This window comes from Staurois parvus, unplaced genomic scaffold, assembly GCF_062004578.1.
Source record: "Staurois parvus isolate SC_StPar_1 unplaced genomic scaffold, SC_StPar_1.0 ptg000468l, whole genome shotgun sequence".
In the NCBI taxonomy this organism is placed as follows: Eukaryota; Metazoa; Chordata; class Amphibia; order Anura; family Ranidae; genus Staurois; species Staurois parvus.
Genome location: NW_028318264.1, coordinates 4,931,860 through 4,958,525, shown reverse-complemented (window position 1 = coordinate 4,958,525; position 26,666 = coordinate 4,931,860). Strand labels below are relative to the sequence as shown.

Sequence of the window (26,666 nt, the reverse complement as noted above, 5' to 3'; positions counted from 1 at the left end):
TAAATAAGCAGCTCAGGCTGCAACACTTAACTACAATTTAGAGCTGTTTTCAGCCTCATTTTTTCTTATAAAATGAAGACCTAATATGAATGTGTGGCGTTATGAATGCATTATTTTATTGTTAAACCCTCACCAAGCTGCCCTACGTATATACTGTAATAAAGCAAAATGTGGTGCAGCTAACCACATCTCAGAGAACAGCCCACTGTTAGGGAAAATGGGAAGAGGATTTGGCATGTCACATAGCCAATCAGAAGACTGAAAAAGGGAAGTATATTATAAACAAAAGCATAAAACACACACTGGGGAGCTCCCAGGAACGGAGGATGGGGTCACTTGTGGGTGACATGAAGGCCACAGTTGAGCTTTACTGAAATAAAAAATCAAGCTATAAAGAAAATATTCTATAAATATAACTATGAATTTAGAACAAAATGGTGTTGGATTTACTAGAGGCAAATATACCGTGCATTGCAAGTGCACTTGCTCCAGAGCAGGGGCGGACTGACAACTCATGGGGCCCCCGGGCAATAGGGGATCATGGGGCCCCTGTGTCCTTGCCCAAACTCAAAAAAGCCTATGAAAAAGATACCAGGGGCATTTCATGGGGCCCCCTACTGACCCCGGGCCCTCGGGCACTGCCCGTGTTTCCAAATGGTCAGTCCGCCCCTGCTCCAGAGCTTAGTAAATAAGGTAAGGCTTCGCTTTGCAATCAATACCCAAACACATGCAAGGAAAATAAAAAAAAAAAACAGCATTTTTGCTTGCACATGATTGGATGATAGAAATCAGCAGAGCTTCCCCTCAGATCTAGAGCAACTGTGCTTGCACTGCACAGTGTATTTGCCTTTAGTAAAACAACCCCACTATATAAACATATATAATTTTTTTCTTTTTAATATTAAGAATATGAACCTGCTACTACTGAAAGCTGGCTGGACATAGAGCAGAGCTATAGAGTTTTGTGGCATGCTTGCCCTCCAATAATAGTCAGTGACCTATAGAATATGCACCCATTTTATCTTTTTTCCCAGATCAAGAAGCAAACAAATTACAGTTCATGCAGAAACAAGACAAAATGGGTATTTACAGAAGCCTTGCAGGACCTGCTACAGAAACGATGAACTACTTTGCAAGAAATAAGAAGGTTGCCATTGCTGACATCCATTTGAAAACGTTAGTTATCCTGAATGTCCCAAGGTTTAACCCTTTGGGGACCAAGGGACGTATTTGTCCCATGTTTTTAATTGCGTGTATCATCTGATTAAGAACTTAAAACTCTTTTTTTTTTTTTTGGTTTGAGTCAAAATATTAGTTCTTATTAACAAACAACAAATGGATCTAGCTTTTTGCCAATTATTTCATGAAATGGCTTAGTTACAGCAACTGAAGTGTACGAACTTTAAAAACAAAAAAATTGATTCTTTTGGCGTTCCAAAATCTTATGGTCCTCAAAGGGTTAACACTATATAAGGTTTGAGACAATTAACCAGAGAAGCACACAGATCGGTCAGATTGAAGACAGAACCTGATTTACTTATTTTTTCTAGGCCATGGACTTGAAGTCAGTAGATCAGGTAAGCCACTAATCACACACATAATAAAGCAATCAAATGTACATACCAGTTACAAAAACACAACACACATTACTACTCACATAAGATTTGTATTCACCGTATATAATGTTCAGATTTAGCAACATACATTTAGATCTGTATTAGCTCAAACAAAATATTCTATAACATTCAAGTAAATAAAGTCACTTACGTGCTTTTGACGCTGTTGCAAGAAAAACTTTTTCCTTTTAAAAGATATTTTGAGAATGTTTACCCTGGGGAGAGATAAAATGACAACTGTGCTCATCAAATCTAATTATTTTACAAAATTGTCATATCTAAAAAAATATATTACCAGCAAATTGTTCCCAGGACCAACAAGCCAGACATTGACCTTACCACAGTCTAGAAATAATACTATGCAAAATTAATAAATGCATGAATTTAACCCGGGCAGTGTTTACCTGCACCATGGCATTCCATTTGGTATGTCAAGTGTGGGCTGTGATAGGGTGGTCATGGACAAGAATTCATCTCACCCAGAATGATGGATGGTAAGGCATTAGCAGTCCTTAAATGACCCATAGACTGCCAGGCTCCAAAGAGACTTTCCTTCTAATTAGGCTGCAGCACAAATGTGATAATTTCTTTGCTTCATTCCTCCACAAAAAAGAAGAGCTTCGTTGTGAAGAGATTTCTAAATTACTGAAAAATCTCCTAATGTAATAATTATTGCTATGTTTTGGCCATACTTCTGTGGATCACAGGAGTGCACTTAGTTCTACACTCCTGTGACCCAGTTTCAGCCAACAGTGAGCTAAATCCCGCTGTCAGCTGAAGTCACAGAGCCGGTCCATGCCCTGCAGGGATCCCGACAATAATATTGGGATCCACACGCATGCCTGATCAGTAGCTGGCTCAACCTCTGAGTGGCCTGCTGAGAGTCTAAGCCAGCCACTCCTGCCCCTGCACAGCCTGGTGCTCCAGTGAGCACTCAAGGGGCAGAGCAGGGAGCTGGTAACTGACAGTCACCACTCTGTGCTCAGAGCAAACCCGAGAACTGAGGAGTCAGCAGTTTTGATTACTCAGTTCTCGGTGTAGAGCTGGCGGGAGACACCAGCAGCACTGGATCAAATCTGCATCTACATAGGAGAGTAAGTATACGTGGTGTTTTTTTTTTTGTATTCCATACTTCTCTTTTAAGACACAAAATGATGACTTAAATAACTTATGTTTGTACAAACATTTTTGTAATTTGTACATATTTTTAATTTGTACATATTTATATTGTTTTCATTTATTTTCACATATGAGAAACATACATGTTAAACAAAAAAAAAATATGTAATAAGACAATTTATTGTATTTTTATTATCCAAGGCAGATGGCTAAACAACAAAACTAGTTTTCTAACCTGTGCACAACAGCTGTTGGCAAACGATCACTGTATAAACTTTTATTTACAAATGTTTAACCACTTCAGCTTTAACACCTGTACACTCCCTACAGTACACTAAAGCAATGCTTACATTTCTGCTATAGTCCTACTTTGTCCTAAAAACTATATACTTTTATTACTTTGTTATCTTCAGTATGACAAACAATATCTTTCAAAATGATTTTTTATGCAATCTGTAAAAATTATAAAATTCAAAATCACAGTGTTACTCGATATAAAATAGTATTTTATATTTTGCCCCATTTAAAATGGCACTAACATTATGAATGTATGCAAAGCTATTTACAAGTGAAATAAAAGTTTTTTTTCTTAAATATTGCACTTTTCTTTCCTGCAACACTAAAAACTTTAAATCAAAACAAATAAAGTTTAAACATAAATGGTTAGAAAAACAGAAATAAAAGAAACCAGCAGGATAATAACAGGAGAGAAGGAAAGAAAGAGTTAATTAGTGCTGATTAGAGTAGTAGATTCAAAAATAACAATGTAACTTTGTATTCCTATATCCCCATGTCTGAACCCTCTTTAGAAACACTGGGGTTTATTTACTAAAGCTGGAGAGTCCAAAACCAGACTCCCTTCTGCATAGAAACCAATCAGCTTCTAACCTCAGCTTGTTCAATGAAGCTTTGGCAATGAAACCTGGAAGCTGATTGGTTTCTATGCAGAAGTGAGTCTGATTTTGGACTCTCCAGCTTTAGTAAATAAACCCCACTGTGTCAAGATGATCCATTTTGACAGCAGCAGATTCTACAGGTGCTGTGGTAACACAGCAACTCCCGGCTACAATTATGACAGCCTGAAATTGCTACAAAATGCAATGGAGAGAGCAGCAGAGAACAAGGACAGGACCTACAACATATGTCTTGTGTACTTGGATAATATCTTAAAAATAGGAAATATAGGAACAGACTAGAAAAATGTTGCAAACATCATTAATGCAGCAATCGTTTGTCTTGTAACTCCATGAGACCTTTTAGGCAAACAGTCGATAGTGTATCATATAAAACAGTATCTTTAGTCATACATCAAATTAAATATAAACAATTAAAAATATTTTAGCTAACAATTTACTTCAAGATGGTTTTCAATCACAGAGTAATTTAAGTACTCATCGAAACATTATTATACTATCCCCTTTTTTGGTCATGCACACGTATGACAGGAATGGTCCTAGTGATGTACTAATATATTTTTGTACTTTTTATATTAGATACAGTTTGAGGGGAGAGATCTTTACACTGGGTTTATGGGGGGAAAAGAACCTTATAATGTATAGGTGTGGTGTGGTTATATTATTTGATAAAGTTTATAATCACCTTAGATTTACAGCTCCTTTTCCTTACATTTACATATATATTGTTGTTGCAGCTAGCTCTGGACTGTCCACGGGATTCTTTGTGTGAACATTTGGTAGTCTTTGATAGCTGCTCTGCCGTGGTGAGCAAGGATATGAGGCACCTAGATTTTAAACGGTTATATATGTTTTTGGCATCTGATATACTGATATATTTTTGTACTCTTTATATTAGATAGAGTATGAGGGGAGAGATCTTTACACTGGGCTTATGGGGGGGAAAGAACCTTATAATGTATAGGTGCCGTGTGGTTATATCATTTGATAAAGCTTATAATCATCCTGGATTTACAGGTCCTTTTCCCTACATTTACATATACACTATATTGCCAAAAGTATTGGGACACCCCTATAAATCATTAGCTTAAGGTGTTCCAATCACATCCATGGCTACAGGTGTATAAAATCAAGCACCTAGGCATTCAGACTGTTTCTACAAACATTTTTGAAAGAATGGATCGCTCTCAGGAGCTCAGTGAATCCACGTGTGGTACCGTGATAGGTTTCCACCTGTGCAATAAGTCCATCCGTGACATTTCCTGGCTACTAAATATTCCACGATCAACTGTTAGTGGTATAACAAAGTGGAAGCAACTGGAAACAGCGACTCAGCCACGAAGTGGTAGGCCACTTAAAATGACAGAGCGGGGTTAGCGCATGCTGAAGTACAGAAGTCACCAACTGTTTGCAGAGTCAATAGCTAAAGACCTCCAAACTTTGTGTGGCCTTCAGATTAGCACAACAATAGTGCATAGAGATCTTCATGGAATGGGTTTCCATGGCCGAGCAGCTGCATCCAAGCCTTATATCACCAAGTGCAATGCAAAGCGTTGGATGCAGTGGTGTAAAGCACGCTGCCACTGGACTCTAGAGCAGTGGAGATGTGTTCTCTGGAGTGATGAATCACGCTTCCCTGTCTGGCCATTCAATGGACGTGTCTGGGTTTGGGCAGTTGCCAGGAGAACGGTACTTGCCTCACTGCATTGTGCTAATTGTAAAGTTTGGTGTAGGGGGGATTATGGTGTGGGCTTGACTTTTAGTGGTTGGGCTTGGCCCCTTAGTTTCAGTGAAGGGAACTCTTAAGGCATCAGTAAACCAAGACATTTTGGAAATTTCATGCTCTGAACTTTGTGGGAACAGTTTGGGGATGGCCCCTTCCTGTACCAACATGACTGTGCACCAATGCACAAAGCAAGGTCCATAAAGACATGGATGAGCGAGTTTGGAATGGAGAAACTTGATTGTCCTGCACAGTGCTGACCTCAACCCAATAGAAACACCTTTGGGATGAATTAGAGCGAAGACTGCGAGCCAGTCCTTCTTGTCCAACATCAGTGCCTGACCTCACAAATGTGCTTCTGGAAGAATAGTCAAACATTTCCATAGACACACTCCTAAACCTTGTGGACAGCCGTCTCAGAAGAGTTGAAGCTGTTAGTCTGTGCGGTTCATTATTGAGTTGGCCCATCCTTTGCAGCTCTAAGATCGGGATGTCATTAAAGTTCATGTGAGTGCAAAGGAGGGTGTCCCAAAACTTTTGGCAACATAGTGTATATTGTTGTTGTAGCTAGCTCTGGGCAGTCCATGGGATCCTTTGTGTGCACATTTGCTAGTCTTTGAAGGCTGCACTTGAGGCACCTAGATATTTCCATGGATATGTTATAACATGTTATGATTTTGTTGTAGATGTTATTATATACCCATACCCCTAAGGAAGATACTAATCGAAATGTGCTGGATCATCCCAACTCCTACGACAAATACTGTACTGAAATATTAATACAACAAATTTTTAATCTCTTTCAGGTTGATTTGGGTATTCTCATAATATATGATTGAAAACCATCTTGACATGAATTGTGTCAGCCACAATATGTTTTTAATTGTTTATATTTTTATGATGTATGAATAAAAATACTGTTTTATGATACACTATTAAGGCTGGATGCTTTAAAACTCCCATGGAGTTATAAAATATACAACCTGTGTAATTGGATTACATTTCTTTTGGGGGGGGGGGGATAGTACACCCGGTGTCTACAACTGGTTAAACACTTATTTTTAGTTATGGCTTTACTTACCTGTACCATAAAGCAATAATATAACATTTCTGTTATTTGTGCTGCTGGTTGCAACCTGTATTCTTAACCAGTTGTGGACATTGGACATGACACATATGCCCAACAAAAATAGAAGTACACATGGCATATGTAGTACCTCATTCTTTCCTGCTGCGAGTTTCCCCCTAGAATTTTCTGAAAATTCCCTGCTGTCAAGGGACCTATTGACATAGCGGGAGTAATTTACTAGGCAAACAGGCTGTTCACTTTGCAAGGGTCTCTTCCCTTAAACAGTAACTCCACTTCTGTTGAGAAACTATTCCCCTCTTGGTCATCAATGTACATTGCAAGGCTTTTAACAAGCTTTGTTGCAGATTCCTGCCTTTTGTTATTCAGTAGAAATAGCGGTTTGGTTTGCCCGTGTCCATGTTCAAAGTCAATGTGAAGGGGAGTGATTTAAATTTATCAATCAGCTGCTTTATTTGAAAGGTTCTAATGAAGAAAGTAGCAGACTGCTGGGAAAATCAGTAAACCAATCAATCACAGAAGCAGGAAATTGCATTCACCCCCCAGTTGCCATATTGCACTGCATCTTACAGAAAACTACTGCACTGCAGATTGAAAAGGTAATTTTTAATAACATTCAACTATAATATGACTTGTGTAACAATTGCATGTTATACTATTTTTTTTGCTACTTTTTCTCACAAACAGTGGAGTTACCCTTTAACTTAGTGAATAAAGTGAAGCTCTGTTGGGCTACCATCAACCAATCATCTGCAAGCAAAACACTGTTTTTTTAAAATGTCTTTGCACATAATTGGGTATTCTTTGCAAAGTGAATTGTCACCACAATAACTAAGCCAACAAAAAATTCCTTGTAAAGTCAAAAATTCCCTTCCAAAGTGAACAGCCTATTTACCATTAGTAGATCAACCCCCAGTATCCGTAAACACTGTTTTTAACCCCTTAATAACCCTTACCTGATCATTTCTAATTATTTCTTCCCCTAAGCTAATAGTTTCAGATTTTTTTTGTTTTTTTAATTCTATTTTCTAATCATTAATATTTAAACTTTTTATTTTCTGATCAAAAATATGTGTTTAGTAAATTAACATACCATGGATAGAAACTGGTGCAAATTTGCTTTCTATATATAGCTATGCCTCCTGAAGCAATGCCAATTAACAAGTCTAAGTTATGAAGATCCTGGGAAGAAAAAAATAGGACAAATAAGGCACGTTTCTGGCAGCACTTTTAATGAATTTATATCATGCTTATTATCGATGTATGGTTTTGATTGTTCTGAAGGCACAGAAAGTGTTTACATCACTATTAATTCAATATAGAAATTGTAAATAAATGAATAAAACAATGTGTTAAGTAGCTCTTAAGGATTGTTTGTCACAAAGCACATTTTCCTCCATGTCAGGCAACAAAATAAAATAAATCAAATTTACCTTAAAATACCTAAATTATTAACATTGGGACATCGAGAATTCATTATACATGACATTTAGGAAGGCTTTGATTCATTCAACCTTTGACAAAGCAGTTTAAGTAAAGAGTCTAATTATTCATGAATTAATTAGAAACGTTTTCTTATTATATATTACTATAATTTAGAGGTTCTATGCCAATATTGACTGCTTACCCTTACCTATGAGCAATTATATATAGATATTCTAATGATTTGTCATTTTTTATCATTAGGATCAATCTGTTATGGCTCATGTTATAGAGGGGCAGTAACACACAATATTAACATAGGCCCTAGATGGTGCCATTTAATCATTTAAGACATTTATACAAATCCAGTACAAGAAAGATATTCATTTTTATTGCCTCCAAAGTAAAATAATTCCATACATACATTTGAAACATCATGAATACATCAAACAGAATTTATTTGAAATATATTATAATACTTGTCCTGGTGAACTGTAAAACAGAGATAAATAACTGTGGTCACAGTAAACATTGCTATAAATGTGACAATAAGACAAATAAAAGTCCACTAAAAGTCTTGGTCAAATGGACGTGTCCAGTGACAAATGAGGATTCAGAATTGGTGATCCATGTGGAAACGGCTGAAAAATTACAGGAATGGTGAATCCCTCCTCTGTGGATGCAGCAACAGATCCTCCTTCTCTGTCTTACGCAACTCTACTCACACTTTGACGCCAAAGTGTGAGTAGAGTTGCGTAAGACAGAGCATCGGCAAATCAGAACACTAGATCTGCTTAATGCAAATTAAGATAGTTGGGGAGCCAATGAGCTGCTCTTAAGGAGCTTTTGCTTGCAGAATCTTGATCTTGGAATTCTACACCTAATCGAGAGAAGGAGGATCTGTTGCTGCATCCACAGAGGAGGGATTCACCATTCCTGTAACCGGACCAGCTTTACTCCCCTCTGGATTGAGGATCCATGAGCTCTAGATGCGCACTGCGTTTATGTGTCTTACTTCTGGTGAGTGCGTTTTTCAGCCGTTTCCACACGGATCACCAATTCTGAATCCTCATTTGTCACTGGACACGTCCATTTGACCAAGACTTTTAGTGGACTTTTATTTGTCTTATTGTCACTACTTTTAGCGCTGCACTATTTTTATGTTATTTCATTTAAGTTTATATTGGTTGCTTAGAGTGCTCAGCCGATTTCAGGATTAGCGCTCACTGCTGTTTTTTTCTATACCATTGCTATAAATGTGTTACATCATACAAATTATACAGGTATATACATGGAAATAAATTATACAGACATACCTTGGTTTACAAATTTAATTCGTTCTGCGGGACTTTTCGTATAGCGAAAAATTTGTAAACTGAAAACGCCATTTCCCATAGGTATGCAATGAAAACCACTTAATCCATTCCAGAGGTCAGAAAAAAGTAAAAGCTACTAAAATACCTAATGAGTTATTTTATCAAGTCATGCGGTATTTTAGTAGTGACAATCATGTATTAATATTTCAGCTGTCAGCAGGGTTCTCCACTGACAGCTGAATGTAAAAGAATTGCCGGCAATCAACAAAAAAAAACGCGTTGGATCCCCCCTTCCATCTATACCAAGCCCTTCGGGTATGGAATTTGAGGGGAACTCCCACGCCAAAATAAAAGAAAATGGCGTGGGGGTCCCCCCCAAAATCCATACCAGACCCTTATCCGAACGAGCGAGTGTACCCCCTCCCCCCCGAGCCATACCAGACCACATGTCCTCAACATGGGGGGGTGCTTTGGGGCAGGGGGGCTCCCCCCCCAAAGAACCTTTTCTCCATGCTGATGGGGACAAGGGTCTCTTCCCCACAACCCTGGCCAGTGGTTGTGGGGGTCTGCGAGCAGGGGGCTTATTGGAATCTGGAAGCTCCTTTTAAAAGGGGGGCCCCAAGATCCTGCCCCCCCCATGTGAATGAGTATGGGGTACATGGTCCCGCTACTCTTTCACAAAAAACAAAAAGAATTAAAAAAAAAATAAGGCTCCGCCCCGGCCGTCTGCCTGCTCTGGTGGTTTGACAGTTCTTAAATATGTAAGGGGCCACCCAGGGACATCACCTGAGTGACCCCACCCCATGTGACATCATGAGGTGGGGTCACATGCGTGACGTCCCCGGGTGGCCACACCCCTTACATATTTAAAACCTGTCAAACCACTGGAGCAGGCAGACGGCTGGGGGCCATCATCAGGAGCGGAGCCTTTTTCTTTTAATTCTTTTTTTCGGGTTGGCAGTGGACATCGTGATTGATGTTGGATCTACTGCGGGGGACATTCTTTTATGTTCTTCTTTTAATAAAGGACTTGTCAAAGACAGTGTCCTGTCTTTTTTCACACTACACTTTTTGTTTTTTTTGTGAATGAGTAGCGGGACCATGTACCCTATACTCATTCACAATGGGGGGCGGGATCTGGGGGCTTCCAGATTCTGATAAGCCCCCTGCCCATATACCCCCACAACCACCGACCACCCCTCATGTTGAGGGCATGTGGCCTGGTATGGCTCGGGAAGGGGGGGCACTCGCTCGTTTCCTGACCTGCCGGGCTGCATGCTCGGATAAGGGTATGGTATGGATTTTGGGGGGGACCCCCATGCTATTTTTAAAAACATTTTTGGCGTGGGAGTTCCCCTCAAAATCCATACCATACCCAAAGGGCTTGGTATGGATTGGAGGGGGGACCCCATGCCGTTTTTTTTATTTAGTATGGTGCCGCTTTTTAAATGTAATTACCGCTTTTTTTTTTCTTCACTATTGCTCAGAGATTCAGCTGTCACTTTCCCCCAGCTAAAAAAAAGAAAGTTTCCTTTTAGTTTATTTTCCCAAGTTAAAAGAAACAATGTTTGCTTTTAGTTTCTTAAAAGAAACCGTTTCCTTTAACTCTGGGGGAAGTGACGGCTAATTCTGTGAGCTATAGTGAAGAAATAAAAAGCCGGCAATTGCATTTAAAAATCGGCACCGACATACACTTCATATTGCGAAAAAAATTTGGAAAATATTTGTAAACCGAGGCATTATTTTCAATGGATTCTCATTCATAAACCGAAAATTACGTTAACTGAGGCGTTTGTAAACTGAGGTACACCTGTATATAGCAACATAATCTGTGTTCACAGTTTCTAGTATCCTCATCGCTGTAATATTTTGTAAATGAGGACCTTGCCAAGTCAAACTAATTGGTTGTCTGTTCTGTATATTACATACAAAATTTAAAACTTTTTGCTTTGTATATAGAAAATTGTTTTCCAGAAAATATTTGTAAACATCTTTGAAAATCCTTCTGCAAGAAACGTTATAACTGAATTTATTGGTAAGATCTTCTGCTCCCGTGGTGGGAGCGTCCCTTCACCTCCGGTCCAGTAGTAGACCCATCCTTGGTGTAATCACATCCAATGCAGGGCTTTAGACCCTGCTTTGGTCTTGATGACATCAGGACCATAGATCATTGAACAAGCAGGAGAAGAAGCTGTGGGGACTGGTCTAGCTGCAGAGAGTAGCTGGTAAGTAAATCTTTTTTTTTTTGTTCCCCTAGATGAAGAGCAGGTAACCCTTGCAGAGCACGCACAGTCCCACTGCAAGGGATAAAGTTGTAGTTACCCCTCATTGGGCTTTAAGGACATATTGCATTTGCCCTTTGCCACATAAGTTCACCTTAACAATTTTTCAAGGTTTTGTACTTTCATTTTGTTAACTGATAATGTTTGAATTTATTGATAAGACACAATTAATTGTACGTTACTACTCAGTTCTTGGCCTTCACAAACACATGAGGATTTCTTGCCAAGATAGTATAAGCACATATAGTCAAACATACTCTACCACTGTGCATTTCAACTCCGTAGAATTCAAGTGTTCTTGCAATGTTAATGTAGCATGACTCTGCTTCAGTTTGTCCAAGACCACTTAAAAAAAAAAAAAAAAGAAAGAAAGAAATAAGAAAATGCATGCGTATTACATACCTATATGCTTTGTTATTTATGGTTACTGGCGATGCCATGTGGTATAAACCTTTAGTTGCCAGAGTTTTATTTATGTTAAAATTAAATGTTCTAAAAAGCAGAGGATCTGTATACTGTAGTTGCAGCTTTTTATGCTGCACAATATTTGCACAACTGCTTATCACACTTGCAGTTTCAGTAAAAAAATACATTTGTTTTCATTTTAATGCGCATAAATAAAACAGAATTCCCATTTGTTTGGTAAAATTTAAAGATGATATTGCATTGATTAAAAGATACCAAACATGTCAATTAACCCAGCAGTGCAGAGCTATACAACAAAACTACCCATGTCTGTGCAAACAATACCCTAAACCAGGGGTGTCAGACTCAATTTCACCGCAGGCCACATCAGCATTATGGTTGCCCTCAATGGGCCGGTTGTACCTGTAAGACTATATGTATCTACTCTGTGAAGAACAGGTGCAGACCGGCACGGAGCCCACTCGCACTCCTGTTGCAGATGATGCACGTCTGAATAGGAGGGTCATACACAACTGGTAACATCCACAAGGAACCTTATTACAGACTGCTCAGAGGGAACATGGTTCTGCCATGGCATTCTGTCTGAGCAGTCTCCAATACATTTGTTTGTGAATAATAGCCGTGTAAAACCCTCTTTCACCTGGCATAGAATTGTATAATTCTAATAATAATTATGAGGTCCAGAGCCACTCTCCCCCCCCCCCCCTCACATCAAATGTCAAGCCTCCCCCTCTCACCATCAGAAATCAAGAGTCCCCCATCCTCCCTTACAACGCAGTGCGACCCCCTTACCTTGTGCTGCTGATGGAGAGAAGCTGGGGTGGACCTGGAAAGCAGAAAGTGAAGCGTCTGGAGAGGAACCAGAGGAGGGCTGGAGCCAGCTGCCGGAGTTTGCTGAATGCTGAGACCAGGGAAGGTGGAGATGAGGGGCGTCTGCAGCTGCACAAGAAGGCAAAGGATCTGTAAGAGGAGTTCTGTCCTCCTCTCTGGTGCGACTGCTGAGACGGAAGGTGGGGGCAGAGACAACCCTCTCTGTGGCTGCACAGAGAAGTGCAAGACCTGATGGAGGAGTTCAGTCCTCTTCTCTGCTGCCATCTGCTAAGATCAGGTAGGGGGAGGAGATGAGGGGGGTGCCACAGCTGCAGGAGAGGTGTGAGGGTCACATGAAATGGCCTGGTAGTCCGTAGTTGGTTTGCAGGCCCTGTATTTGACACATGTACCCCAAATAAACCAAAAATAAATCAAACTTCAAAAGGAACATATCTAAATATTGTGAAAACAAAAAAACAATCAAAGTGATCCCAAAAGAATCGCATACTCATATTAATTCTGTATATGTCTACCAAATACAGTGGGGTTGATTTACTAAAACTGAGGAGTGCAAACCCTGGTGCAGCTATGAATGGTAGTCAACCATCTTCTAACTTTAGCACGTTCAATTAAGCTTTGACAAAAAAAGCTTGGAAGCTGTTTGGTTTCTATGCAGAGATGCACCAGATTTTGCACTCTCCAGGTTTAGTAAATAAAGCCCATTGTCTATAAATCTCCAATGAATAAAAAAAAGTATTCATAAAGTGCAAATGCATCAACCTCCAATGAAAACAAATATTGCGTGACAAAAAAAAAGTTCATACATGACAAGTCCAACTCCAGGTGAACAAAAGAGTGTTTTTTTCTTTTGAGTGCTTTTCTCTTCCACACTATATGGTGCAAAAGTCTTCACCTAGTGACAATACAATCTTCTCACCTCAATTAAATGGCCTCAAGAATGATGTGAGGTATGGCTTGTTTCCCCTACAGGGACTAATATGGTAGTATGATCTCTTACCTTAGTAAACAGATGCAGGGTTCCGATCTAAGCTTCCACCAAATTGTATATTACAACATGAAAGAGAACCAATATGGTGCTCGCTGTATTATTTTATTAAAGCTTTAAGAGATTAAAAACACAAATGGTATCATGACAGATTGCATATATTATCATAATCCATCAAGAAATGCAGAATCCGGAATGTAACACAGAGACTCCATTAACATACATGTAATCCTCAATAACAGCAGTCACAGTGTGATGATGTCATTGGAATCAGGCTCCAGCCCTTTACACATTACGCCCAATAGTGAGACTTCTTCAGAAGTTAGGAGCCTGAAGCTGCCATCATGCTAAATACTAGCTGTGCCAGTCAGTTGCTATAAGAACTAGTATACAAGCAGCAGATCACATGATCCACACTACCCCAGAAGTCTCGCCACTCATAGTGTAAAAGATACTGACAGCGGAGAATCATAAAACCCCTAAGGTAAAATTGCAGAACAAAAACTCCTGTAATATACACTTTGGGGGACGCTTAGTCTGGAACCCTGTATCTGATTGCTAAAGGAGAAGACCATACTAACACATTACCCTATTTTGGGGAAACAAGACGTCACATCATTCTAGATGTAATTTAATTGAGACGAGCACATTGTGTTGTCACGTTAAAGATTTTGCAATATATATTGTAGAATTACAAGAGAAAAACACACTTTTGTTCACTTGGAGGTGAGCTTTGTCATGTATAAACTTTTGTTTTTTTGGTGATGCAACATTTATTTTCACTGGTGGTTGAAGCATTTGCACTTTATGAATATCTTCATAAATTTTTTTCATCAATTGTTTTTCTATTCACTAGAGATTTATGGACACTATATTCTGATGCACATATATGTAATGAGTATGCAATGTTTTTGAGATCACTTTGATTGTTTTTGGTTTGCACGTTATTTATGCATGCTCATTTAGGAGTTAGATCTGATCGATTGCACAGACAGATACTTTTGTTGTATAGCGCTGCACTGTTGGGTTATTTGTATTTTGTTAAGGTGTACTGAAAACACTAGCTTGCTTTCCTTGTGCATATTGCATTTTGGTTACTGACCAAACACGTCAAGCCATAAAAATGCAGGCACCCTAAAAACAGGGAAAATATATAATACCACAAAACTGTCCATAGACAAGGCTTCAAAAGACTTTACAGCTCATCAGTTTAGAGGCTTTTAAATATTTATTTATTTTATTACATTATTATTTTTTAAACAAATTGTTCATTTAACATTATTGCTATCAAAAGGAGGCCGACAAGCCCCCTATTCAATAGCATATATGGTGTGACAGCTAGTATTAATTGAGGCATCAGAGGTCTATTAGACCCCTAATGCCTCGTCTGCACTCCAGTCAAGAGGATCAAACACAAACTGTGCTTCGATCTTCTTGCTTTCATTGTCAGAGCTGCTGGGTACTGACAGCTCTGAACCTATTAGGAAACATATGTGTTTTGTGTGTGTAGAGGGCTGAATATACAGAGCCCGGTAAAAGTGGACAGGCGGCTCTACAGCCACCCAGATCAATTTTACCAGAAAGGGCCTACAGAAAAACATCAAAACAAGTTTAGAACTGCTGTTATTAAAATGTAAGCTTATTGTAACCTTTTCATTGCCATGAAGCGTGAGACAATTATTAGCAGTTAAAGGATCAGTTGTATGTTCCACCTGTTTCTAGGGTGGAACACGTAGCATGTTCCAGCATTTGCACCCTTTCCCCCTGATCCTCCCCCTCTGCCCTGGGACAGGACAGGGATCCTCTCCCAACACACACGGTCACAATTTGAAAACAGGGTGCCATGGAGTGCTCCACCCACATCATTCATTCACAGTTTCTTGTGAATGGATAGACTACGAGTACCATCAGCCACTTCGGCTGATGTTTTGTAGTCCTCAATGAACTACGAGCGCTCTTGTAGTTTACTGATCTTCCTGCTCTCAAGTTACTGCCTGTCTGTTTGAGGTACGGGCAAACAGCTTTCCTCAGAGTCTGCAGGAGTCTGAGATTGCACCCGCGATCTGCTGATCATGAGCGCAATGCTCTGCAAGTTCCTTAGAAAAAAATATTAAATGCACATTTTTTAATCTGCATAAAAAATGTGCCTTTATTTATTTATTTTTCAAAAGGTGAACTTAGCCTTGAAAGTCATTAAAGTGCATCTAAAGACCAAACCTTTTTTATTTTGTATAGAGAAGAAGAAAGGGTTAGAATCCCTATCTGGTTTGCATTGCTGCCCATCTCTGGCGTGGAGATTCACTCTGTGCCCTGATGAACACTATCAGGTTTTTATGTGAGACTTCCCTCTCTGCCTGTTCTCTTAATACTATGACAAGAAGTAAAAGAATTTCTCTACCTCTCCTCCAATCCTGATGACCCCCCTCTGTCAGAGTTGAAGAGTCAACAGTATAGGAGGTGAGGAGAATCTTCCTAACAAGCTCTAAATTGTTATTACCTGTGCTGATTATGGAGGGATTCCACTTTGCTTATAAAGTCATTATCTTGACCTGGAATAAAACTTTTATTTGACAGATATCCTGGAAGATGCACTGAAGGAATATAGTCTCCAAACTCAGCTGCAAAAAAAGAAACATTTATTAAAAACTAGAAATGATAGTAGTTGTATTGTTATATAATTGTTATATAACCTCACAGTTGACACCTATACAACTATATCTTACCATATGCTTACTTTTTAAAAATGTAATTTACTGAAAATAGGATTACATGGACTGTATAAATATATTAAAGTTTAAATCCCTTGAACATTGGCAGTACTCACTGTTCCTAATATGAATCTTTGGGAAACTGTAATCTTAAAAAACAAATGTCTTTAAAATAAATAAACTGAAATAATAAAATCATCAAATAAAATGGCTTACCAAGAAAAATTGCATAGTGTGCAGCGCTTTCTAACGATCTGTCTCACAAGCTCACTCTACTTCATATATTTCTAAATTTCAGTTTTATATTAAAACTAGTAAATTATGTGTTTAAACAAGACAGATTACAAAAAATAACATTGCAATTTTCTGTAATCTTCCAATACACATTTTACTCCAGAGCTACAAGAACTCCCACACCCAAATCTTTTAGTGATGTTCCAGCTTTACTCATGAACAGCTTTCAAAGCAGCTTAATCCCTGTTCAAGCTAAGAAAACAGCATTAGCTCCTTGGCAAATTCACTTGGACTAGAGCCACACAGTTCATCCTAAACTGAAATAGTGCACTAGTCTATCTCAGAAATATCTGTAAAAGAACATTTAGGATACATTTAAGCATATACCATTGAAATAAATTGCTACATTTATGTTATAATATATAGTATAGATTTATTAGAGTACCAATAGGTAACCCTGTGTTTGGAAGCAATAAATACATTTAGCCTGCTGAAATAAGTCAGACATTTGTAAAAAAAACAATTAAAAATGACACATTTTATGAATATATAATCATATAAATCGTGTAATAATTGAATACCATGCTGATGATTAAGGTACCTGTGTACAAGTCATATTTCATATATTTCAATATATAGCGTGCATTTTTTGTGCGTTTTCATACAATGTTTTTTTTGTTTGTTTTTTTAGGTGTTTTTGAGCTTTGGCGTTTTTTTATTAACCAAGAGAAAAATTTCATGTATTGCATCAATCATTTGTTGCTAGGTTTTTTAGCTTTTTTTAGCCTTTTCATCAGCTTTATTATTTTATTACAATTATTATTATTATTAATTTATAATTTTTTATATTTTTTTACTCCCCCCTCCCTCTTTCTCACATCCCTCTCTCTCTTTTTCACCACCCCCCTCTCTACTCCCTCTCTCTCAGCCCTTCCCTCTCTTTGAAGTTGAAGTGCCTAGAGTTCAGTTAAGGGTGGAGGTGTGCATGGACACCTCCAGCCTAAACTGTACATCTAGGGACCTCAGTGTCTCCACCACCATGCAATAGTTCTACTTCATTCCTCCTCCACTGAAGCATGTAGCATGTATGTTGGTGGAGACACTAAGGTTCCCTGGATTCTCAGTTAAGGCCGGAGATGTGCACACTTCAGTGGAAAAGGAATGAAGTGGGACTACTGCATGGTGCTTGAGACACCGAGATTCCTGGATTTTCATAGGGAGTAGAAGAGTCTTAAGTTTGGTTTCAGTGGAAAGAAGAACACCTCAGCATTTGTATTATATCCCATCATTGGTATCAGTAAAGGGACAGTGCCCCATGCTTGGTGTCAGTGGGAGGAATAGTGGCCCATCATTGGTGTCAGTGGAAGAAATAGTGCCCTATCACTGGCATCAGTGGGAGGAATAGTGCCCCATCATTTATGTCAGTGGGAGTAATAGTGCCCCATGATTGGTATCAGTGGGAGAAATAGTGCCCCATCATTGGTATCAGTGGGAGAAATAGTGTCCCATCATTGGTATCAGTGGGAGGAGTAGTGCCCCATCATTTATGTTAGTGGAAGGAATAGTGCCCCATCATTGGTATCAGTGGGGGGAGTAGTGCCCCATCATTTATGTTAGTGGGAGGAATAGTGCCCCATCATTGGTATCAGTGGGAGGAATAGTGCCCCATCATTGGTATCAGTGGGAGAAATGGTGCCCCATCATTGGTATCAGTGGGAGAAATGGTGCCCCATCATTGGTATCAGTGGGAGAAATGGTGCCCCATCATTGGTGTCAGTGGGAGGAATAGTGCCCCATCATTGTTATCAGTGGGAGGAATAGTGCTTCAGCTTTGTTATCACTAGAAGAAAAAGTTCCTCACAATTTGTGTCCCTGTTGATGTAAAGCGCTTATTTACATTTTATGTTTACATTGCTTTATTCTGCATAAAACATTTAACAGTGTCATTTTGTGAGATAATTTACAAGGGTGTGTTTAGGGGCGGAATTAGGGGCAGGGAAGGGTAGGGGATGGGTTGGGTAAATAGTGGCAAGTAACTCTTAAGGCCTGGCTAGTAGCTCAGGACTTGAAATTTTTAGCCCTGAAATAAAATAATAATGATAATCATAATAATAAACACCCTGACACAAAATAAATATATTAATAATAATATAATTATTGAATTATAAATAATTAAATTTTTAACTTGAGGGGGTTAAGGTTAGGGGTTAATATTATTCATTTATTATCACATATTATTAATTTTATTTATGATGACTTTTCTTTGTGTATTTATTTTATATTAATTTATTCATACAATATTACTATACATTTTTTTCCAATTTTTACATTTGAGCAGAGAATCACACCAACGAGCGACAAATCACACATTTCCCTTAATTTCTATGGGAATAAAAATCTTCTCAATTTGAGCTACAAATAAAAGCTCCAGAACGTATTTGAGAATCAGAGGTTTGGCTTCAGGCGACTTGGAGTGGAGATGTGAACCATCTCTGTTGAGAATAATTGATTTTTGCTCCTCAAGCAATTTGGAGCTTTGAGCTCCAAAACGCTCAGGTGTGAATGGGGCCTAAAGGCAGTATAACAAAAACGTAAAAAACTGGTAATATATAATAAACATAAGACATATCCAACTATTCTAGAATCCTTATAGATTACTTGGCAAAATGTACTTACTAAATAAACCACAGATGAATATGTGGATCCAAAGATGATTGAAAATTACATAAAAGCAATGTAAAAATGACACAATTACATAAAAGTTAATTTAAAAATTGGAATATTCCATAATTTTAATAGATTCCATATGTGTTATTACTTGAGACCTTGTTACTGAGTCAGAATACCAGTTACATAGTTAGTCTGGCTGAAAAAAAAAAACAAATGTCCATCCAGTTCAACCATAGAAAAAAAAAAAAAAAAAGAGTTATAATCCTATACCCACAGTTAATCCAGAGGAAGGCAAAAAACCCAGCAAAGTACGATCCAATTTGCTCTTGCTGGGAAAAAAATTCCTTCCTGATCCCGAGAGGAAATCAGATATTCCTTGGATCAACTTTACCTATAAATGTTAGTATCCAGTTATATTCTGTGTATCTAAGAAAGAATCCAGGGCTTTCCTACAGCAATCCACTGAGCTGACCAGAACCAACTCTTGAGGGAGTCTATTCCACATTTTCCCAGCTTTCACTGTGAAGAAACCTTTCCGTGTTTGGAGATTACATTTCTTTTCCTCCAGACGTAAAGAGTGCCCCCTTGTCCTCTGTGATGACCTCAGGGTGAATAACTCTACACCGAGTTCACTATATGAACCACTGATGTATTTATACATGTTGATCATATCCCCCCTTAATCCCCTCTTCTCAAGAGAGAATAAATTCAGTTCCTCTAATCTTTCCTCATAGCTGATCTCCTCCATGCCTCTTGTCAGTTTGGTTTCCCTTCTCTGTACTTTCTCCAGTCCCCCAATGTTCTTTCTGTGAATTGGTGCCCAAAACTGAACTGCATATTCCAGATGAGGTGTTACTAATGATTTGTACCGGGGTAATATGATATCTCTCTCTCTGGAGACTATACCTCTTTTAATACAAGAGAGGATTTTGCTCGCTTTAGAAACTGCAGCTTGGCATTGCATGACATTATTAAGCTTGTGATCTACCAGAACCCCCAGATCCTTCTCCACCATTGATTCCCCCAGTTGTACCCCCCTTAGTATGTATGATAGATGCATATTCTTAGCCCCCAAGTGCATAACCTTACATTTACCAATATTAAACCTCATTTGCAACATAGTGCCCAATTACACAGTGCATTGAGGTCAGCTTGTAAATTGAAGACATTCTGTAAGGACGTTATTCCACTGCACAGCTTGGTGTCATCTGCAAAGACTGAAATGGGATTCCTAATTTTGGACCCTATATCGTTTATAAATATATTAAAGAGTAAGGGTCCTAACACTGAACCTGGGGGTACACCACTGATGACCCTAGACCATTCAGAGTATGAATCATTAACCACTACTCTTCTATCCATTTACATATGGATTTTTCCAAGCCCGTAGACTTTAACTTACACATTAGCTGTGTGTGGGGAACTGTGTCAAACGCTTTTGCAAAATCCAAGTATACTACATCCACCGCCACCCCTCTGTCCAAGTATACCACGTCCACTGCCACCCCTCTGTCCAAGGTTTTGGCAGCAGTGCCGCCCACCTGTGTCACCCAACTCTGCCCATCAGTGCCACCCACCTCTGCTCAGTGCCCACCAGTGCTGCCAGTCAGTGCCCAGCAGTTGTGCCAGTCAGTGCCGACTATCTGCGCCGCCAGTCAGTGCTGACTATCTGTAAGCATCATCAATGCCGCCTATCAGTTCCACCTATCAGTGCCGCCTATCCATGCCACCTCGTAGTGCTGCCTATCAGTGCCCTTCAGTGCTGCCCATCAGTGCTGCCCATCAGCGCCGCCTATCAGTGCCCATCAGTGCCCATGAGCACTGCCCATCAGTGCCCATCAGTGCTGCCCATCAGTGCAGCTCCATCAATGCACATCAGTGAAGGAGAAAAATTACCTGTTTGCAAAACTTTATAATAGAAACAAAGAAACCTTTTTTTTTTCCAAATTTTTTGCTTTTTTTTTGTTTATAGCGCAAAAAGTAAAACACACAGCGGCAAGTAAATACCACCAAAAGAAAGCTCTATTTGTGAGATAAAATTTCATATGGATACAGTGCTCTATGACCACGCAATTGTCAATCAAAGTGCGGCAGCGCTGAAAGCTGAAAATTGCAAGTGGTTAAGGTGAGTTGGAAGCCTATAATTTTTGCTGTTTACTGGCTGTTTGTTACCACAATGGATGCAAAAACAGCTCCAAAAAATGTAAATAAAGGTGCCATGATCTGAGCATTCCCTGAAGCAACTGGTGGAAACAGATTGAAAAATTACAAGAGGTTTGGCTGGAGTCATGTACCACCTGATAAGAAGCTTAATTGGCTGTTTCTCAAGTTGCTATGGAATGTGTACATTTATGGAGGTTTACAGTATATCTAACCAATCTTAGGTGAACAATCCCAATGCAGATTTAGCTTTTAACCATTGGGAGGGAACAATCTGGAAAAGGAAAACTGTTAAAGGAAGCAGTACAATATTGAAATAATAAACCAGTCCCTAGAGGAGGAAAAGCATATCTGCTCTAAATTAGTAAGGGGTTTTGTGGGGATCAATGCATAATGGGTACTATAAAAGTGTTGTAGTTGCAGATATTTGAAGCCTTCAGAATTAAGGAAAGTCATGTAATTGTTGAATTTGAGAGAAGGCTCAAAAGTGAGAACCAACTATCAGTGAATCTACAGAAATCAGGTTTATGGCCAAACCAATGTGAAAAGTGTAATCAAATAAAAAAGAAGACACTGGGAAATGAACATCTTCCAGAAAGGATGCTAATGGAGAGACAGAAGATGAGGGTTCATATTTTGGGTCATATAAAGATGACAAACACAACGAGTGGTATACAAATGCATTAAGAGGGGTTAAATCTCTAGGACAGGCCAATCTGGACCTGAGTAACCTTGGTAAATGAAAGGGGTACACAGACTGCCTCAAATGTGAGCTAATCTATGTGCGTAGAGGTGGCATGCCAGTTAGGTGAGTTGTGCCAGTCTTGCCCCCTCAATTTGGGTTCTATATAGCAACAATTTCCAAAATCTGAGTCTCTTACCACACATTCACATTCTAAATGGACATTTATATCATTTTGCTTTACGCAAGCTCACTAGTAAACAAAGGGAACTCTTATATGTACATTTATTTATACATTCTTCATGATATTTAACAGACATTTAGTTAATTTGCTAAATACTATATCTAGGATTGCTAAGCATACAATGCATAAACTTAAGAGTGGTCTCAGGATGCTTCTGCATTTACCAACAACCTGCTCAAATTGCTTAGCTTGTGTCAGTTTATGAAACAGATACTCTTTTTTTTTTTTTTTTTCTTTCAGGCATTTGAAATCCCAGATAGGCTACCTGCATCTACTGTTTTCCCTCAGATTAACCAGGTTCCCATAGTACCTTTATGCTTGGGGTTGGTTATGTAAGCCAAATACCTCTTTCTATTAATTTTTGCACAAACACCAGATTACCCCCAGAAGACACTGTCACTTTGCCGTGAATAGAAAGAGGTAGAGAGGAGTATGATAGCATGAATTATAGATTTCAAAGAGAAACAGCTATTGTAGTTTATACAACTGGAGATAGACTTTGACAGTAAAGTGATAAAGGTTTAGATAGAAAAGGGGATGAGGAGAAATACAGCCAGCCTCTAGACCTTAATCCGATTGAAAATCTGTTGAGGGAGCTGAAAGTTCCGAGTTGCCAAATGTCAGCCACCAAACCTTAATGACTTGGAAAGGATCTGCCAAGAGGAGTGGGCCAAAATCCCACCTGCGATGTGTGCAAACCTGGTGGCCAACTACAGGAAACATCTGACCTCTGTGATTGCCAACAAGGGATTTGCCACCAAGTACCAAGTCATGTTTTGTGAAGGGGATCAAATACTTATTTCCCTTATGAACATGCAAATTAGTGCATAATTTATTAGCCATGCATTTCTTTTGAATTTTTTGTTGCTATTGTGTCTCTTAGTGTTACAATACACCTACCATTCAATTCTAAAATTGATCATTTCTTTGTGAGTGGGCAAACATTCAAAATCAGCAGGGGATCAAATACTTATTTCCTTCACTGTATATATATGTGTGTGTGTTTGTGTGTGTGTAATTGGTGATCACACCACACAAGGTATCGCCACAAACATCAGAGCAATAATTCTAGTAAGAGACCTCCTGTGTAACTTATCATCTTTTATATTTTACCAAAAGATTTACTCTTATATTGTGTTTGTGTGCACTAACATTCATTAGTGAATTTTTTATTAAAATTAGCATTTTAAAAATGGCTGTAGAAATATCTTGTAACATAAAAAACTGCAACTCCACCATTTTATTCTCCAGGGTCTATGCTTTCAAAACATATATAATGTTTGGGGGTAAGTAATTTTCTAGCATAAAAATTGCAGATTTTTACATGTATGTAAAAAATGTCAGAATTGGCCTGGGGGGGTAAAGTGGTTAAATCAACAGTTTTTCTAAGTCTCTATAGTGATAAAGCCTAGTATACACTATCAGTTTTTTGTTTTTTTTGTTCAATCCAGAGGGCTGAATGAAAAAAAACTGTAGAGCTCAAGAGGAAATCCCATACCAACAATCTGATGTTAGTACAGCGATCTCCCCATTGAGCTATTGTGTTCTAACAGAAGGATAGTTCTTCCCATAGGACCACAACTTCTGTCAGATTTTTATTGCTGTCTGCGTCCCTACTGGGGACATTTTACCTACTGTCAGTCAGCATGGGATTCAAGCAGACATATACGACAGGATTTTGGTAGGAAGAATTGGATCTACTGATGATTTTCCTTGTGGTTCTATTTGACTTGTGGTAGTTGTGTGGGTCATGTGATTAAGGTTGGGTTATTACAGGTCAGCTAGATGACTCTACAGGTTGTGTCTCTGTCGCCTCTTCCTGACTCATGGAGGACCATAGAACCTTCCAGAGGTCAGTAAGAAGGAGGGGTGGAGGTCTAATCTGCATATTGTTAGAGGGTCCAGCCAATCCCAGGTTTAGAGGCCCTGGTAGAGTGGTAGCCTGGCCTATAAGTATGGGAAAGTCAGGCTGACAGAGGAGTCGGGTGGAAGATGGAATGCTGAGGAGACTGTCTGGGTCTAGGAGGGGTTCCCTAGGTCTGGTGGGGGCAGGCCTCTAGGCTGGGCTTGGGCTGATTCAGGAGGATACATTCTGCGTAGATGGGATCAGGCCTGGAGCAGCAAAGAGGACAGTGTGATTAACAAGCTGTCCAAGAACAGTATTGCACTAAATCCTTTATCCGGGAGATCTTCCGAGAAGCCAGGAGGGCTGGTAGTGTCTGCAGGCTGGGGACCTGAGAGCAGCTCCGTACGGGGAAGAGAAGACATCCCTGTATGTAGCTACGAGAAGTGATATTTTTTTTTTGTCTTTGAGGGGCTGCTAGTTCCTTGCCAGTAAAGCGACTGCTACTGATTCGCTTCTTTAAAGAAAAGAACAGTCAAGGATCTGATTTATACATAGGAGGGAAGTGTCCTCCTTCCATTGTCCCAAGCCAAATTGGGCATCCCATAATCCCTATTACTCTATCCATGTTGAAATCCCCTAACAACAAAACCAAGTTCATGGACTGGTCATGGTCTTTGGATGCAAGTCTGTGTAAGAAATACCTGTTGCCTGGCTGGGTGAAGGGAAGCTCAGAGATACAAACAACACAGTGGCCCTCACGAGGGTAGCGCTACAATATATTTTAATAATCTGCATCATTTTAATAACACCAGTGAGCATGTTACTTTCAGAAATCAAGCTTGAAATAAATGAAAAAAAATAAAAAGTAAAATGACTTACATTGTACAGCATATGATGCGAGAACAACAGCTGAGTTTAGTGCACATGATAACCTAGAAGGGAACATGCATTCTTAATATTTGAAGCAGATGCGATAACATAGCAATCTTGCCATTAAAAATGTTGACATATTGCATTGCACTCTGGCATGTGTCAACAGTATACGGTTTGTCATATGTGCAAATGTTGAAATTTTTTGTACTTTTATTGAAACATTTAATAAAAATTATTGGAAAAGAAAAATTCTGACATACTTGATTTTTTCTACATGCTTATAATATTCATATATAATGCGTAGTTTTACAAACTACATAGGACTATTCAGATCATTGCTGCAGAGAAGCTTTCAATGTAATATCTCTATTATCATTAGCACCTTAAAGTCTCCTAAAGAAGAGTAATCTGCGAAACACGTTAAGACAAAGCATCTCCTTTTCCCCAATTATTCCAGAGATATTTCAGAGATTTATGTTTTCCATTATGTAAAACATTTGATATATTACCATGTAATTGCCTGTATTTCTACATCAACATTGGAGTGGGGATATAAGGTGCTTTGCACTATAAAATTATCACTTTTGTAGCTGTTATTCACATTTGAGCCTTGTGACCATTTTTAACATATTATAAGCATTAAAAAAGATATGTACTGATACATTAATCATAATTAGTACTATACTGATACAACTAGATACATTCTGTACTGTACTAATACAATCAGAAATATAATCAGTACTGTACTGATACAACCAGAAACATAATAATTTGTACTGTACTGATACAACCAGAAGCATAATTAGTACTGTACTGATACAACCAGAAGCATAATTAGTACTGTACTGATACAACCAGAAGCATAATAACTTGTACTGTACTGATACAACCAGAAATATGATTATACCATCATATAGGGGAGTATGGGAAGAGTTCTGAGCAAGCACTGTACATGTGGACGTGGAAGCTTACACAGGGCTTAACACTTTACATTACTTCCCCGAGTGAATGGGGTGGTGTGGGAGCTAAGGAAACATACTGGCTTGGCAAAGGGAACTATCAAGTTAACCTAATACTTTGCATTATGTGGTCATAGTACAGGTTCACATTCACAGAAAGGCTTTTACTTTGATGCTTAACATGTGTTATGTTGTGCAATGCGTTAATGCATCCCAATAAATATGAATGGGCTGTAAATAGACTGTAATGGACCAAAAAATGCACACAACCCTTTATTGTCAATCTAGTGCACTAAGATGGATGGAATGTGCATTGTAATCCTCTTCTTTGCATTTGCATTGGCCAATACTGCATAGTACAATAGGATGCCATTCACAATGAATAGCGCAACATACACTGCATAATACCTGTATAACAGTAATGAGTGGTAAAATGCACATTTAACACACATTACCTTAAAGCACAGGGGCGGACAACTCATTGGGCCCCCAGGCAATAGGGGATCATGGGGCCCCCGAGTCCTTGCCCAAACTCAAAAAAGCCTATAAAAAAGGTACCAGGGGCATCT

The 26,666-nt window shown here is 38.9% G+C and overlaps 1 protein-coding gene across 1 annotated transcript in view; it reads right to left on the bottom strand.

Annotated features, from left to right (window-relative positions):
* Nucleotides 1-26,666, bottom strand: part of PTPN3 (protein tyrosine phosphatase non-receptor type 3) — a 235,213-nt gene that overhangs the window by 79,917 nt on the left and 128,630 nt on the right. The window contains exons 7-11 of the mRNA XM_089689065.1: nt 25,145-25,197; nt 16,219-16,339; nt 11,737-11,824; nt 7,553-7,641; nt 1,768-1,831 (exon numbers count right to left, since the gene is read on the bottom strand). Of these exons, the coding sequence (XP_089545191.1) occupies nt 1,768-1,831; nt 7,553-7,641; nt 11,737-11,824; nt 16,219-16,339; nt 25,145-25,197 (415 nt within the window). The remainder of the gene's footprint in view (nt 1-1,767; nt 1,832-7,552; nt 7,642-11,736; nt 11,825-16,218; nt 16,340-25,144; nt 25,198-26,666) is intronic.